The sequence below is a fragment of the Vigna umbellata genome, chromosome 4 (genome assembly GCF_029865625.1).
Source record: "Vigna umbellata cultivar VRB3 chromosome 4, Vumbellata_1.0, whole genome shotgun sequence".
Taxonomy (NCBI): domain Eukaryota; kingdom Viridiplantae; phylum Streptophyta; class Magnoliopsida; order Fabales; family Fabaceae; genus Vigna; species Vigna umbellata.
In genome coordinates, this window is record NC_142168.1 from 54,946,679 (window position 1) to 54,962,605 (window position 15,927).

Consider the following 15,927-nt stretch of genomic DNA (forward strand, 5'->3'; position numbering starts at 1 on the left):
AATGTGTTAAAGATACATTTTATCTAAAATGAAACTAAAATAATTAACCATTTCAATTTATAAGTTTTTTACTTAAATTAAAATATTCATACTTCATCTCATTTAAATCACTTTCACTCTTAAACTACATTAAAAATGTGTTTTGTAAAATTAAGTACTAACGGTTAATAGTTGATAAGTTAACTCGACAAATTTTTAATTTATAAATTTTGATACATTATATTAAAAATGTTTGGTGGAATTAACTTATTAAAAACTATAAATTCACATAAAACATTAATCAAATATATTTTTATTTATTCTTTTTCTCAATTTTAACTCGTCTTACATAATGTGTTTTGTTTTCTAATTCTCATTATGTGTATTTGTTTTAGATGATATTGTCTAACGAAACATTACTTGTCCAATGGGTATGAAATATTAAAATAACATGTTTGTCCTAATGATTATGTTTTGTACATAAATGAGTTTGCTTCACTAAAATTGTGTCCACCTGCTAAGGCGATGTGGTGTTTGCCTATAATACCTAGGTTGAAACGATTGTTTTCAATTAAAGAAGATCCAAAGAACCTTAAATGACACGTTGACGGAAGAAAGTGCGATAATCTTCTTCGACACCTAGCTGATTCCTGTTAAGATGTTGACAATTGTACTGAATCATATCAAGTAATATAAAATTGTAAGACTAGGTATCATATCCTAGAGAACTACACTAATTTATTTATTCTTACCCAAAAAATTCATACCCAAAAAATTCATACCCAAAAATTAATCAAATTTATTTTTATTTATTCTTTTTCTCAATTTTAACTCGTCTTATGTTTTCCAATTCTCATTATGTGTATTTGTTTTAGATGATATTATCTAACGAAACATTACTTGTTTGAATTTTGAGAAATTTTTAACGTGAACTACTTAAAAACTTTTAAACATAACTAAACACATTAATAGCCGTTGTAAAACTAAGATGTATAAATAAATATTAAAAAATTAAATATATTTTTAATCATGTAAAAATTGAAATTTCTCAATATTAAAATTTTTATACATTTTTATTCTCAAATTAAAAAAATATAATAAAAAACTTAAAAATAATAAAAAATATATTAAAACATGATAAATATTTATATAAAGATTATGTAAGTTACACATTACTTGAAATAACTTAATAAGTTAACAACTCTTAAATTAAATTACTTGAAATAACTTAATAAATGAATAACTCTTAAATTAAATTACTTTAAGTACCGCACTTAATATTTTTAATTAATTAAATGATGTTATAAACGAGTCAAATAAACTGACAAGAGAATAAGATGAATATTTAAAATCTTGTTATCAGTTAAAATGTTTTGTTGATGAATATTAATTGAAAACTTTATCGTTTTAAAATAATACTTTACACAGATAAAAATGCGTTTTTAGTTTTCTATGAAAAACACGGTCAACTTGAGTCACATCCCTTCCAAGAAATTTGTCTGTTCTTAATTTCTTTAATTTGAAATACAACATTCTTCATCTATTATAGAGACATTATTAGCATGATGAATTTTCTTCCTTTCATATGTCCATTTAGAAATCACTCTGAAAATAAAACGAAATGAATGTTAACGTTAAAAATTTTAAATTCTTAAAAAGTAAAATCAAATATTGTACATTTTAAACATATATTTGTGAAAAATAATAAGACTTATTTTGAAATATTAAGTGTAGGTAATTGTTTCTGAAGATTTTACATCTGATCTAATAATTATTTTTTTTATTTTTGGTTCTGTTAATTTTATTTTATATTGGATCTATATCTGTATCTTACTTATATTAAGAAAACATATCATGATGAAAAAAATAATAAGAAAAATCCAGATAAGAAAGAAAAATATAAAAATATCTCAACAAAATGTCTAAATATGATTTAAAAAAATAAAAACAAAATGTATGAATATTTCAATATTAAAAAAAAGTTTTAACCATAAAGAAATTGGTAAGCGAGAGGTTTCTGGAATTATTGAAGCGGGGTGGAATTAGAATTTTGAAAAGTCACGCAACCAAAAACTAGCAGGTTTATAAATACCCTAGTTAGCTGCTTTGCTTATTGTGAAACTAAAAACCCAAACCAAAAACGGTGCCTGCGGCGACCCCTTCTCCAAGCTTCTCTTTTCGTTATACATATATATTCATATCTTCTTCTTTCTCGTAATAATCTTCACCTTCAATTGGATCATGGAAACCCTCACTCCTTCCTCTGACACCAAAAGTATACTCTTTCACTCTCTCTTTCTGTTCTCGCAAAACTCTTTCTGATTCAATTGCGTTGTTTTTGTGCATGCCTCCTGTCTCTCGTTATTGTTTGTTGCTTTTGAAGTGTTCGTTGTCTGTGTTTGTGTTTGGGACTAGAGTGTGTTTGTGATGTAGAATTATTCCTATCTTTCTCTCTGGTGTGTGGTGGATTGGCTCAAAAGTAGGTCTTGCATGTGTGGAATTACGGAAGTAAAAATTATTTTGTTGTTGTTGTCCAATATTTGTGAAATTTGACTGTAATACCCTTGGTAGTGGTGAATAGTTTGAATTTAATGTTCAGATTAATAGAAATATCATTTATGGGAAATTATTTGAAGGGTTTAAGAGTGCTTTTACTTGTTGTACTGCTCAAATTTTCATTGTTTTTTTTTGAAGAAAAAGAAATATTTTATCCTTTTAAATTTGGTTACTGGAATTGCTTTTTTTGTGTTTGTGTAAAGGTTGTTTGGATGACAAGTGGATCTCATAGAAGCTAGTAATGGTTTGAAAGGCTTTTTTTTCATTTTATGAAAACATGTATACGCTGTTGTAATTTAAACAAATAAATACGGAGGTTCATTTGACATCTAGTTAACCTTTCCGTAAGACGATTTATAGATACCGGTGATGAGCTGATGAAATTTATCCCTTTTTGTTTTTAATTTTAAGTTTATTTTTGTTTGTTGGAGAAACTTTTCTTTTTAATCATGAGTTTTCTTTACCATTTTAATGCAGAAGCTGCAGATTTACTGCAGAATTTATCCTTGGACTCTGAGCCCAAGACCACTGTAGTTCCGGAGCCTGCAAAGGTGTGTATTTTTACTATAGAATCTATACATTAGAAACTTTGGATTTGTGGTGTGATAACAGATTCTTATAGTCTGCTTCTATACAGAGTGGGCACGCCCTAGCTAAGGTGTCCAAGCCATTTAACCTGAATGCAAGCTTCACTCCAAATGGACATCCATCGACTGCTTACTATTATGGAGGTAAGGTAAGCTGTTATAACTTCAGAGAATGACGTGGAAATTGTTGATCGAATAACTTGTCCTTCTAGAAAATTGATGGTGACTATAGGATTCTCTGCAGGTTATGATGGGCAAGGTGATTGGAACTCTTACTCCAGATATATGAACCTTAACGGAGGGATGACGCAAGTAAGTACCACCTATAATGTTTACTACTGCACTTTTGCGAAGCTGTCATAATTTTAACAGGGAATTCTGACTAAGTTCCATTTTGTGCTGGCTAATTTCTGCTATACGGTATAGTTAACTTCAACACCAAACTATGAAATGTGGATGCTTTCTACTTTCTAAAATCATGCATGATATCATCAAGATGATATTAAATTATTTTGCGTAAACATTTTTGTTCAAATTTTAAATAGTTATTTGTAATTTTCTAGTCAATATTCAATCCTAAAATAGTTAGGTAATTTAGCTTTAGTTTTGATCACTTCGATGAGCTTAAAGTCATTTGGGGTAACTATAAGTACCTCCCCTGAGGTTGGTACTTCAATATTGACAAATCAAATTTTAAGGGCATAATGTAAGTAGTGTGGTTGAACTTTCCCTAACAAGGAGGGTGCAAGTGTCATAATTCTTATCCTCTAGGGAAGGTAGCCATAATCATTTCTGTCTTTTGCTAATTTTCTTAGATGTGTGGTTTCTTATCTTTCTTCTTCCACTTATTGTTGTAAGTATATGATTTTCTTCTTAATATTTTAAATAAAAAAAATATAGATTTACTCAATTGTTAAACGTGAGACAGTTTAACAGTGTTCTCTTTTGTGTGTAATGAATTAATTAACAGGGTGTTTGGGGGGATGGCTCTTCTTATTTGTACCATCAAGGTTATGGTTATACACCATATGGAGCACCCATGCAACATGATGATAAGTTCTATGGGCTGCAACAGTACCATTACCCTTCCTACTACCAGTCTCCAACTTCTGCTGATGGGTCTTTTGCTGCTAACAAAATCAATGCTCAACCAGGGAAAATATCAACTGCAATCAGTGATGAACATACCCTTTCATCTGGTGTTATTAATAATGAAAGCAGTGTTGGTGTAGTCAACGAAGATTCTACACATAACAATGGGTTGAAGGATTTTTTGTCAAGTTCCAAGCCCTCATTGTTGAATTCAAATGATTCTACTTATCAAAGGGCTGGTTTTCCTGTATATGCTCCTTTGCCAGGACATCAGGATCCAAGAGTAGTTCTTCATGGGACTCAACCCGCATTACCTGCAGAGGCCTTAATATTTTCTGATAAAAAATCCTATGATGGGGCAAAAATTGGATTATCTTCTCCAGCTGTGCCTGCCAAGAAAACATCCTCTCAACGGAATTCAGCTATTCCTCAGCCACTTCCACAGTCCATGGTATGGTTGATCTGTCAACCCATCCTGTTTATGTGCTTCAGACAGGATTTAAGTATTTAAATGCATTTGTTTTGCCCTCTACAACTTTAGCTTGCATTTGTTTTCAATACTTCCTTGAAAATTTTTCCAGGAGAATATGTTTTCCTCAACCAACTTTCTATTCATATTATGGCAGGCAAGCCCAATGTTCTGGTCTCTGTTAGTTCAAGGAGTTAGTTAGTTAGAATACAGAATTTGCAGGTAATCCATAGGAGACGGGGTAGAAGATTAAGACTGATCTGTTCAGTCAGAGATCGGTTTTGCGGGTGAAAATGTCAAACTCTTGAAATCCTTAGAAGAGCAACTAGTGTTCATTCCATCTCTCCCTATTCCTGTTCTGGATTCATCACTGGTCTGTGGCCATGGGTGATTTCATGAAGGAATTCCTGTCTATTTTGTCATTCTTTATAGAATATCAAAACCAGTATCTATCATATTATTTGGGTTTGTTTGGGTTTATTATAGAATATCAAAACCAGTATCTATCATATGATTGATTATTTGGGTTTGTCGTATGTCATTCTGAATTATTAGAATCGGTATTTATCATATTTCTGTCATATATGATTATGGGTATAACAATTCTTGTGGTTATGCATGTTCTGATAATTTCTGCTTAATTATCCTGCCACATCGTCATGATTCTTTGTATACAACTTGTCATATGGTTGATAGCTTGATTTTGGTTTGAGCACAATACTATTATTTCCAATAGTAAAATGGACTCAACTTTCTTAAACTGATTCTTCGGTGCAGAACTATGGTTCCTTACATTCATCTGGACTAGAACCTTTCTATGGATTCATTAATGGGATATACCCAAGCAACACAATGTACAACCAATATGGAAACACATATAGACCTAATTCTCATATTGGACCTTCTCCGTATGGATTTAGAATGGGGTCCGTTGATAACAAGCTTAAAGTTGCAAATGGCCGTGTGAATGATCATTTTAAAAGAAATATGGATGGTTTTGGTGAGCTAAGTAAGGGACCAAGATCTGGCAATGGTTCGGATGATAAAAGTATGAAAGGTCCTGGACCTGTCACACCATTAACAGAGGGACAGAATCTTCGAATTAAAAGTGATAATAAAAAATTGCTTCTCATTCCTAATAAGAAACAGTACGACGGGGAAGATTTTTCTGAGAACTATTCTGATGCAAAATTCTTTGTCATCAAATCTTATAGTGAGGACGATATTCATAAAAGCATAAAATATAATGTTTGGTCAAGCACCCTTAATGGCAATAAAAAGCTGGATGCCGCATATCATGAAGCCAAAGAAAAGCCTGGTGACTGTCCTGTATTTTTGCTATTTTCGGTGAGTTGCTGACTTTATATGGCAATTAGTTTAATTAATTCTATGTTTTATGGATTTTATTAAACCTCGTGCTGTTTCTTGGTGGGCAGGTCAACACTAGTGGACAATTTGTTGGTTTAGCAGAGATGGTGAGCCCAGTTGATTTTGGTAGAACGGTGGAGTATTGGCAGCAGGATAGGTGGACTGGTTGCTTTTCTGTGAAGTGGCATATCATAAAGGATATCCCGAACAGTGTGTTGAGGCAGATTACTCTAGAAAATAATGAAAACAAACCTGTTACCAATAGTAGAGACACTCAGGAGGTATTCACTCTGTAACTTGTTTCATCCCCTTGAATCTCTTCCCCTTTCAACTCGCTGTACTCATCTATATCCTTATGCAGGTTAAGTTTCAGAAGGGTATTCAAGTTCTCAAAATCTTCAAGGAGCAGTCGAGCAAGACGTGCATTCTGGATGATTTTGGCTTTTATGAGACTCGTGAAAAAATGATTCAGGAAAGAAAATCTAAGGAACAACAGCTTCCAAAACAGGTGAAGCGAACCTTCAAATCACATATTAAGAACAAGTTTTGGCATTTGAAATGTTCCTGCAAATTTTTTCCCATATGATTTTTTTATTATTACTATGCACTTAATAAATGTTGGATCCTAAGCTACATTCAGGTTCATGCCTTTTTAGGTTGCCTCTTATGCTCTGATTTCAAATCCTTTGTGCTATTGTAGGTTAGCAAGTCTCATGATGAAGCCTTGACTAATGAATCAGCTACTACAGGTGAAGCAGGACAAAAGGAGAATCTGGTAGAAGAGAATGGATCAACAGCACAAACAATTGAAGACTGTTCAAACAAGTGTTAAACCTGTGACAGTGGTAGATTTGTAGAGTGGTTAAAAATGTAGTTTCGAGTTCCCCCACCCATCTTTCAAATCTTTTTTCCTGCACTCCTTTTTATATTATGGAGCGAGTTTTTGTCTTTTCGTTTTGCTAGTTATACCTGCTTATTTTGTTTGACCTTGGTATTTTAGTGAATGTAGTCTTCTTGCATGCCTCTCTTTGAAGAAAAATTATAAGTGACTTTGAAAATAATGAGGTTAATTAATTTCGATACAATATAGTTTTTAATAAATTCATCAAATTAAAATTTATCACTTATATAATAATTCATTTCTTTATAGAACGAAAAGAAGTTATACTATTATGTGTATGCCTTTACATTTCCTCCCTTTCCCGGCACTTTCGATATTTCTTAACATGTGTACATTGTCAAAATTCGCACTTATAGTTATAGTTTGTCCATTATAGCCGAACACGTTCAAAGACCTATTCATTTCTTCCATCTGTGTTTTTCGGTGGATAGAAAGTTGGTTTTTCTTGGGTCTAGAGATTTATGTTCTTTTAAAAGGAATACACTTAATTTACACCGATAAGTTTAAAAATTTGTTAAATATACAGAACAATAATCTTTTACTAATGGTAGTATTTCGTACTTGCTACAAATGGTAATTCTTTGAAATTTCTGTTGCTCTTTTCAACTAAACAGGTTACTTGATAATTACTTTAACAAATGTTGATATAATAGACTCAATTTTTCGTTCTACAAATGTTTTTATCAAAATATGTTTTCACAACTTTGTTTGATAAGCGAAAAGTTTGGGTAAACACTGTTAACATTGAATTTAAGCATTTGTATTCCTATTAAGCATTTTAATGTTTGTTCTGTAAGTTTTGTTTTTTTTTCTTCTTTCAAGAAGATCTTGCTTTTAGGTCTCAACACAAAGATTTAACGTGTAAAACATACACGAGACAAAATTAAATAATATTTGTCTTATACTTTGCAGTATTTGTTCGTGAACAATTTAATATTAAATTATAAAGATAAAATTAATCTTAAACCAAATTGATTTCTAACAAATTAGTTTTTGTAAAAATTAGATAAATAAAATAATAAAAATAATAAAAATAATAAAAAATTTAAAATAAACAAAAGAAAAGAAATAAATTTTTAAATAGATTTAAAAAGATAAAAACAATAATAAAGAAAATAGATTTTTTTAAAAATAAAATTTATTATTGTTCAGTTAATTATTATCTTACATTTTCAAATTAATAAATTCTTATTAACTTAGATTTTTAAATTAATCAACCTAAATTCTCAATTAAATATATTTTATAATTTCTTTAAACTTTTATATCAAGTAAAAAGTTAATTAACTAAAATACATTATTGGTTAAATCATGTTAAAGTTCTCACCTTTAATCAAAGTACATTATCAATTATTAGCAAAAATCTATTCAATCACATGAAAATTTCTAACTTTAATCAAAGTGAATTCTCAATTAAAATTAAAAACATTGGACTCATATGATTGATATATTATGTAGATTTAACACCATGCTAACTTTGCAATGTAAAAATAATTACTTTTACTTGATTATGAAGCAAAAGACAAAAAAATAAATCACAAATATCAAAAGAACAAACAAATATATTCATCTAACCTTAGAATTTAGTTAAGGAATTACAACATAGTCAACCTTAGAGGCTTAACACTCCATGAAATGTAGAAATAACATAAAAATAGAAGAAGAGGGGTGGAAAACATGAAAGCAGAGAAGATGAAATTAGGCACCCCAAAGGGTTTCTCAACTCCCTTGATGTATTTTCCTAAGTCTCTTTATATAGAAATTGGATTGAGCTTTGTTTTAGGCTTTTTTGTTATTAGAATATTCTTTCGAATAATATACTCTCCTCAATTATCTTCTAGATAATCCAATATATCCAAGATATATTTATTGTTGTGGAGACCCAAAAATATTTGAGAAGATTTTTTCTAGATTCAAAAAGATTTAGCAATATTTACTGATATAGTTAAATAAGGTAATGTTAAGACAAGATCGTTATACTGTCTAGTAATTCATGTTTTAAAATTTAACATTCAATACTTAACGAAATATTGTTTATTGAGTGAAGTGTATAAAGATTGCCCTTGCCAAGAATAACGTTGAACAAAATATGTGTTGAATAAAACAAGCATTTATAACATTTTATAAAAATAATGTTTTCCAATATACATATATATATATATATATGTATATATATTTATATAAGATAATATTAAGACAAGATAGTTAAACGATCTAGTAATTCATATTTCAAAATTTAACATATAATACTTAACAAAATATTGTTTATTGAGTGAAGCGTATAAAGATTGTACTTGCTAAGAATAATGTTAAACAACATATGTGTTGAATGAAATAAACATTCAAAACGTTATGTGAAAATAAATTTTCACACACACACATGTATATACACACACACATGTATATATATACACACACATGCATATATACACACACATGCATATATACACACACATGCATATATACACACACATGCATATATACACACACATGTATATACACACACATTTATATATATATATATATATATATATATATATATATATATATATATATATCGTTTAACAAACAATATTTAATGAACAACATCTGATATATGGAAACGTCTAGTAAATGCTTAACTTAAAACTGAAGCTTAAGACTTTATATTCAAACAGTGTTAAATAGAAAAGCGTCTAAAGAAATGAATCATTTAGAATATCAGTTAAACGCATCAAATGAGATCAGAACATCTGATATCACAAGTGCGTCTATCGTATACATAAAAAACATTAAACGTTATAGAGCTCATAACATTGTGTATAATCGCAATATCATTTAGTAAAAAGGATAAATCATATGAATACAAGTTTGGCTAAACATAACTAAACGATGTTTTTATTTGACGAGCTGACATGTGCCAATATATTTTAGACATGCAATAACATTTATTGAATGTACGAAAAAGTGCTTCTTTGCTTGTATGTTTTGCTCTTTTTATCTGTGCAGATAATGACAACACAAAGACGTTAAGAGATAAGAAGACATTTTTGGAATCTTTCCTCAAAGCCTTAAGCTTTGAAGAACCATACAAGCTACTTTTGAAGAAAGCTCTAATAAAGCACAGTCACTCTACAATGTAGACCTGAGTCTGACTACCTACCTAAAAAGGCTATGAAGTCTACATGGAAGTCAACTCTATGTATAACTATTATCTATCAAAGAAGGCTATATATGGAGGACTCGCTAAAGAGAAGAAGAAGAGAGAACAATTCTTTGAATCCTTATGCTATTGCCTTTCATTCAAAGAGAAAGAACTTTTACATGTTTTCAGAAGTTTGGTGTATTATTCATATATCCTTTATATGAGAATTGTAGAAAAAATGATGACTTATATCTTAACCAAAAGAAGGGGGAGGGGGTGGTGAATTGGTTAGCCCTTTAAAAAATTGTTCTTTTCAAAAGCTTTTCATAATCTTTAAGTTTTCTTGAAATCAATTTGACAAGTATATGAACAACAATAAAAGAGAAGGAAAGAAAGATCAACACAAAGATTTATACTGGTTCGGCCAAGCCTATATCAAGTCTTCCCTCAACAACCTTAGTTGATGGGACCATTATAATGATAAAGCTATACAAGCAAGCATACAGAGAACTCCCTGTTAACACTCGACAAGTGTACCGAATCGTATCAAGTAATAATAAAATGGTAAGACCAAGTATCGTTTCCCAAAGGACTCACGACCTAGACAATTATGTGATTTGTGGATTAAATTAGACTTGTAAACGAAAACATTGTGTTTGAATTGCGGAAAATAAACATGAATGCAAGTTTTTCATCAATTGGATTGAAAGAAGCAAAATAGATTGATGTAAACTATGGAATGATAATGTTGTTGGGGTTTCCGATTTATCCTATCCACTCTCATGTATTCAAGAATTCATCTTTCTTCATTAATGTTGATGCCACTTTCTAATTTACCTTAAACCTGATGTCTCCATGAAGAAAGCCTACTCCTAATCACTAGTTTACAATGTCTTGTCTCCCTAGCAATTATTCATGCATTACATTCGCACAGAAGCTTAAAGGCAACCGATCATCCTATTCCTATGTCTAGGTAATATTGCTTCTGGGAGAATTTCCCCAGTTCTAGATTTACCTATATGTGTCCATATAGATAACATCAATGATCAGGCAATTGAATGAGTTAAACAAAGGATGCATAGAGTAAAGAGGGAAAACCCTAACAATTAATGAAGCAAAGCATATAAAATATAGAACCAATTCAATACATGAGAGTTTCAAAGGATTACATCGGTTCCCAACAACAATGGAGGTTTAGTTCACCATACACATGGTGAAACTAGATGAAAACAATGAAAGAATGAAAGATAGAACCCTAGAATTTGAAGAAAGGAGATTCTGCATCCAAAATCCGCCTCCAAGGGGTGAAGAAAGTGTGATTTCGCCTCTTTCTGTCCAAAGATACCAACTCTAGGTCGACTAAACCCTTATATAGTTTATTAAAAATTACAAAAAATAGGCCCAAGCCCAATTAAATGGCGCTCAACGACACTTTTGGCACTCAATGGTAAGTGCGGTTCTTCAGAATGACGCTCAGCTGCATTTCTGGCCCTCAACAGTGACTACGGTGCTTCAAAACGCTGCTCAGTGGTAAAAGTTGCGCTGACCGGTGAATGCGACTCTTCTTTTGTGCACTTTCATTTCCTTTCCTGAGTCCAGCTCATTACTACTTCAACTTCTTTCATCTAATTCATCTTAATTCTTGCCAAAACAAGGAAAACCAAGCATAAAACCTATCCAACTCTCTTATTTCCAAAACTTAAGCAAAAATATGATTCCAAGCTAGTTTCTAAGTCATAAAGGTTGTTTTCAATATCAAAATTAAGTATAAAAATAACGGTTTTTCAACCGTTATCACAACCCAAACTTAGAACTTTTCTTGTCCTCAAGCAAACAAGATGTAACTCAGTCTTCCACCAATCCATACAATGGTTCACCACATTCAAAAACTCTTTCTTTCATGACAACAAATCAGTTCATCACAAAGAATTCAGTCAAGATGCACACATGCTTTAATTCAATCAAACTCATTGTAGATTTCACATAGTCACATAGTATCCAACAAATGCTATTCTCATGAATGATCAATTAACTAAGCATAGATGTAATCATGTGCTCATGGAATTATTCCTCACTAGATAAAGTGTCTTACTCAATCACACAAGTGTATATAGAGGTCACTCATTCACTCTACTATCACAATGTCACATGAATCAACTTTGCCTTTCATTTAATCACAATTAAACACACTCACAAGCAAGCATCATCACAAGGACTTTTCTGTGGCTTATAATGTGGCTGGGCTAAGAAGAAAATTGGTTTTTCTGGATCACAAAATCCTTGAGTTAAGAGAGTTACTCATATAAACACAACCGTTCTTACTTATTTCCAACTTTTCTTTTTCTTTCTTTTCTTTCCTTTTTATTTTGCTTTTCACGTGCTTAGCTCAATGCTTGTTGTTTTCTCTTTTTAGACTTCCCAACAACCCTAAACTTGAACCTTTATCAATACCACAAGATATTCTCAACTCAACTCAAGGTAAAGATTTTCAAAAAGGGTTTTCACATCATATTTAAGGCTAAAGGTTCAAAGGATAGAACAATTTGTACTCTCTTTTATTGGGCTAAAATCATGCATTTGGCTAATAAAAGGTTATCAACAAATGGCCTTGATCATATGACATGTTAACCCTCGACAAGTGTAACCAATCGTATCAAGTAATAATAAATGGTAAGACCAAGTATTGTTTCCCAAAGGACTCACGGCCTAAGCAGGTATGTGATTTGTTGATTAAATTAGACTTATGAAAAAAGTTTTGTAGATTTAAATGCAAATACTAAAAAGTAAATATGAATGCATGTATTGATCAATTGAACCAAAGAAGCAAAACGTGATTGAAATATATGGAATGATAATGTTGTTGGGGGGTTTCAATTCATCCTATCCACTCTCATGCATTCAAGAATTCATCTTCTTCATTAATGTTAATGTCACTTTCTAATTTACCTTAAACTCAATGTCTTGGTGAAGAAAACCTACTCCTAATCACTAGTTTACAATGTCTTGTCTCCCTAGCAATTATTCATGCATTACATTCGCATAGAAGCTTAAAGACAACCAATCCTCTTATCCCTATGTCTAGGCAATATTACTATTGGGAGAATTTCTTCATGTCTAGATTTATCTATATTTGTCCATACAAATAAAATCAATGATCATGAAATTGAATGAGTTAAACATAACATGCATAGAGTATAGAAGAAAAACCCTAACAATTAATGAAAGAAAGCATATGGATTAAAGAACCAATTCAATACATGAGAATTTCAAAGGATTAAATTGATTCCCCAACAATAATGAACGTTTAGTTCACCATAATCATGGTGAAACTAGATGAAAAATAATGAAAGAATGAAAGATAGAACCCTAGAATTTGAAGAGTGGAGCTTGAGCATCTAAAATCCTCCTCTAAGTCGTGAAGAAAGTGTGATTTTGCTTCGTTCTGCCAAAAGATACTACCCTTAGGTCGACTAAAACCTTATATAGACTCTTAAAGATTACAGAAAAATGGCCCAAGGCCCATTAAAATACCGCTCAACGGTAAGTGTGGTTCTTCTATTTGACGCTCAACTACAGTTTTTCCCTTCAACAGTGACTACGGGACTTCAGAGTGCCGCTCAGCGGTAATTTCCGCTGAGCGGTACTTGCGACTCTTCTTTTATGCACTTTTTCTGACTCCAACTTATGGCTACTTCACTTCTTCCATTCAATTCATATTAAAACCTGCAAAAACAAGAGAAACCAAGCATAAAACTCATCCAACTCTTTTATTTCCAAAACATAAGCAAAAGCATGATTACAAGCTAGTTTCTAAGTCATAAAGGTTGTCTTTAAGGTCAAAATTAAGTATAAAAATAATGGTTTTTCAACCGTTATCACAACCCCAAACTTAGAACTTTGCTTGTCCTCAAGCAAACAAGATGTAACTCAATCTTCCATCAATCCATACAACGGTTCACCACATTCAAAACTCCTTTTTTCAATATAAGTAATTACTCAAATCAGCTCAACACAAAGAATTCAGTCAAGATGCACACATGCTTTAGTGTTCACATAATCACATAGTATCCAACAAATGCTATTCTCATGAATGATCAATCAACTAAGCATAGATGTAATTATGTGCTCATGGAATTTTTCCTCACCTGAAAAAGTGTATAAGAGGTCACTCATTCACTCTACTATCACAATGTCACATGAATTAACTTTGCCTTTCATTTAACCATAATCAAACACAATCACAAGTAAGTATCATCACAAGGACTTTTCTATGGCTTATAATGTGGCTATGCTAACAAGAAAATTGGTTTTTCTAGATCACAAAATCCTTGAGTTAAGTGAATCATCTAAACACAACCATTCTTCCTTCTTCCCAACTTTCCTTTGCATTGAGCGTTTCTCTTTTTCTTTCTTTTCTTTCCTTTTTCTTTCGCTTTTCACAAGCTTACCTCTTAGCTCAATGCTTGTTATTTTCCCTTTCTAGACTTCACAACAACCCCAAACTTGAACCTTTATCAATACCACAAAATATTCTCAACTCAACTCAAGGTAAAGATTTTCACAAAGGGTTTTCGAATCATGTTCAAAGCTAAAGGTTCAAAGGATAGAACACATAGTGCTCTCTTTTAGTGGGCTAAAATCATGCATTTTGGCTAAAAAGGGTTAACAACAAATGGCCTTGATCATATGACACATACAAGCAAGTGATTCAATAATAGAAAACCTGGGCAAAGTCATTCATGCTTTCAATGTAATAACATTCAATCAAAAACTCTGGATCTCAAAAACCTCACATATAGGTTCATTTAACCATTCCACACACACATCCTGCTTAACATCATAATCACAATCACAACATCATGCATTCGTTCACAAAGCTTGTGAACCACCACCTGTATATAAGCATATAGTGCATAATCTCAACATCAATCAATATCCAAGCATCATCAAGCAATACTAATCATCATGCATAAGTCACAAGCAAACCATCATAACAGATAAAGTTTCAAAGTGAGTACATCAAACCCTAATCTAAAAACAGAAACAAATAAGTTCAAGAAATTAGAACACTAGGTTGCCTCCCAGTAAGAGCTTGTTTAACGTCACGAGCCTGACCCAAAATCCTTCAACACCCTTTAGTAAGTGCAAATCTTTCTTACCAACACCCATCAGTAGGTGTAAGAAAACCTAGTATCCTTCAGTAGATACTCAACCACCTAGCATCCATTAGTAGATGTTATACCGCAAAATCTCAATCATAAATCAATGTCCACAGTTTATAAAATTACATAACCAAAATCAAAATTAATGTTCTGAAATCACTAGGGTGCCTCCCAGTAAGAGCTCTTTTAACGTCATTAGCTTGACCCAATAAGCTCACGTTCCATCTTCATTGTTGGTGTTCCTTTTTCTTTCATCACAACAACTCATCAACTGCTTCCCGTCCACCTTTTTGACTCTCCTTGAATATGGAGCTTCAATTTCTCTCACTCCATTCTCTTTATAGTCTTTCACAACCCACAACTTGTTCTTAAATCTTACAGGTGTACCAAGTTTGAGTTGTTCCTCCATCAAGTCATTATGAACCTTCCTTCCTTTGCCATCTTTTTCTTCTTCCCTAACCTGTGACAAGAAACAATTTTTACCTTTGAAGACCGGCTTTGCAACTTTTAAACTAGTCAAGGGTACATCTTTACATGTAGCTTTATGACTAGCCTCCTTCTCTTGAATATTCTGCTCCCCTTTGAAGACATTAAAGATCACCTTCTCTCCTCCGTCTTGAAGCACTATCATCCGTTCATCCACATTGATGATGACCTTTTCCGTTTTTATAAACGGTCTTCCAAGAATGAT

The 15,927-nt window shown here is 31.8% G+C and overlaps 1 protein-coding gene across 7 annotated transcripts; it reads left to right on the top strand.

Annotated features, from left to right (window-relative positions):
- The first annotated feature begins 2,087 nt into the window (after positions 1 to 2,087).
- On the top strand, positions 2,088 to 7,074 carry LOC124841364 (YTH domain-containing protein ECT2-like). 7 transcript variants are annotated; one of them, XM_088113630.1, is made up of 9 exons: positions 2,088 to 2,254; positions 3,013 to 3,086; positions 3,158 to 3,266; positions 3,355 to 3,434; positions 4,093 to 4,665; positions 5,461 to 6,030; positions 6,120 to 6,332; positions 6,413 to 6,559; positions 6,801 to 7,074. In XM_088113630.1, the coding sequence occupies exons 1-9, from the start codon at positions 2,221 to 2,223 to the stop codon at positions 6,828 to 6,830; spliced, it is 1,830 nt and encodes a 609-aa protein (XP_087969756.1). In that variant the 5' UTR covers positions 2,088 to 2,220; the 3' UTR covers positions 6,831 to 7,074. The 7 variants fall into 7 exon arrangements, with proteins under 7 accessions (XP_087969756.1, XP_087969752.1, XP_087969754.1 ...); XM_088113626.1 differs by having other exon boundaries at positions 2,089 to 2,254; positions 6,752 to 7,074; XM_088113628.1 differs by having other exon boundaries at positions 2,089 to 2,254; positions 3,367 to 3,434; positions 6,752 to 7,074.
- The last annotated feature ends 8,853 nt before the right edge of the window (positions 7,075 to 15,927 follow it).

Bases quoted from the DNA above. Each gene is read 5' to 3' on its own strand.
- LOC124841364 (XM_088113626.1), top strand. From the start codon at position 2,221: ATGGAAACCCTCACTCCTTCCTCTGACACCAAAA. The intron at 3,267-3,354 runs GTAAGGTAAGCT...TGGTGACTATAG, and splicing joins GACTGCTTACTATTATGGAG to GATTCTCTGCAGGTTATGAT. The intron at 4,666-5,460 runs GTATGGTTGATC...TCTTCGGTGCAG, and splicing joins AGCCACTTCCACAGTCCATG to AACTATGGTTCCTTACATTC.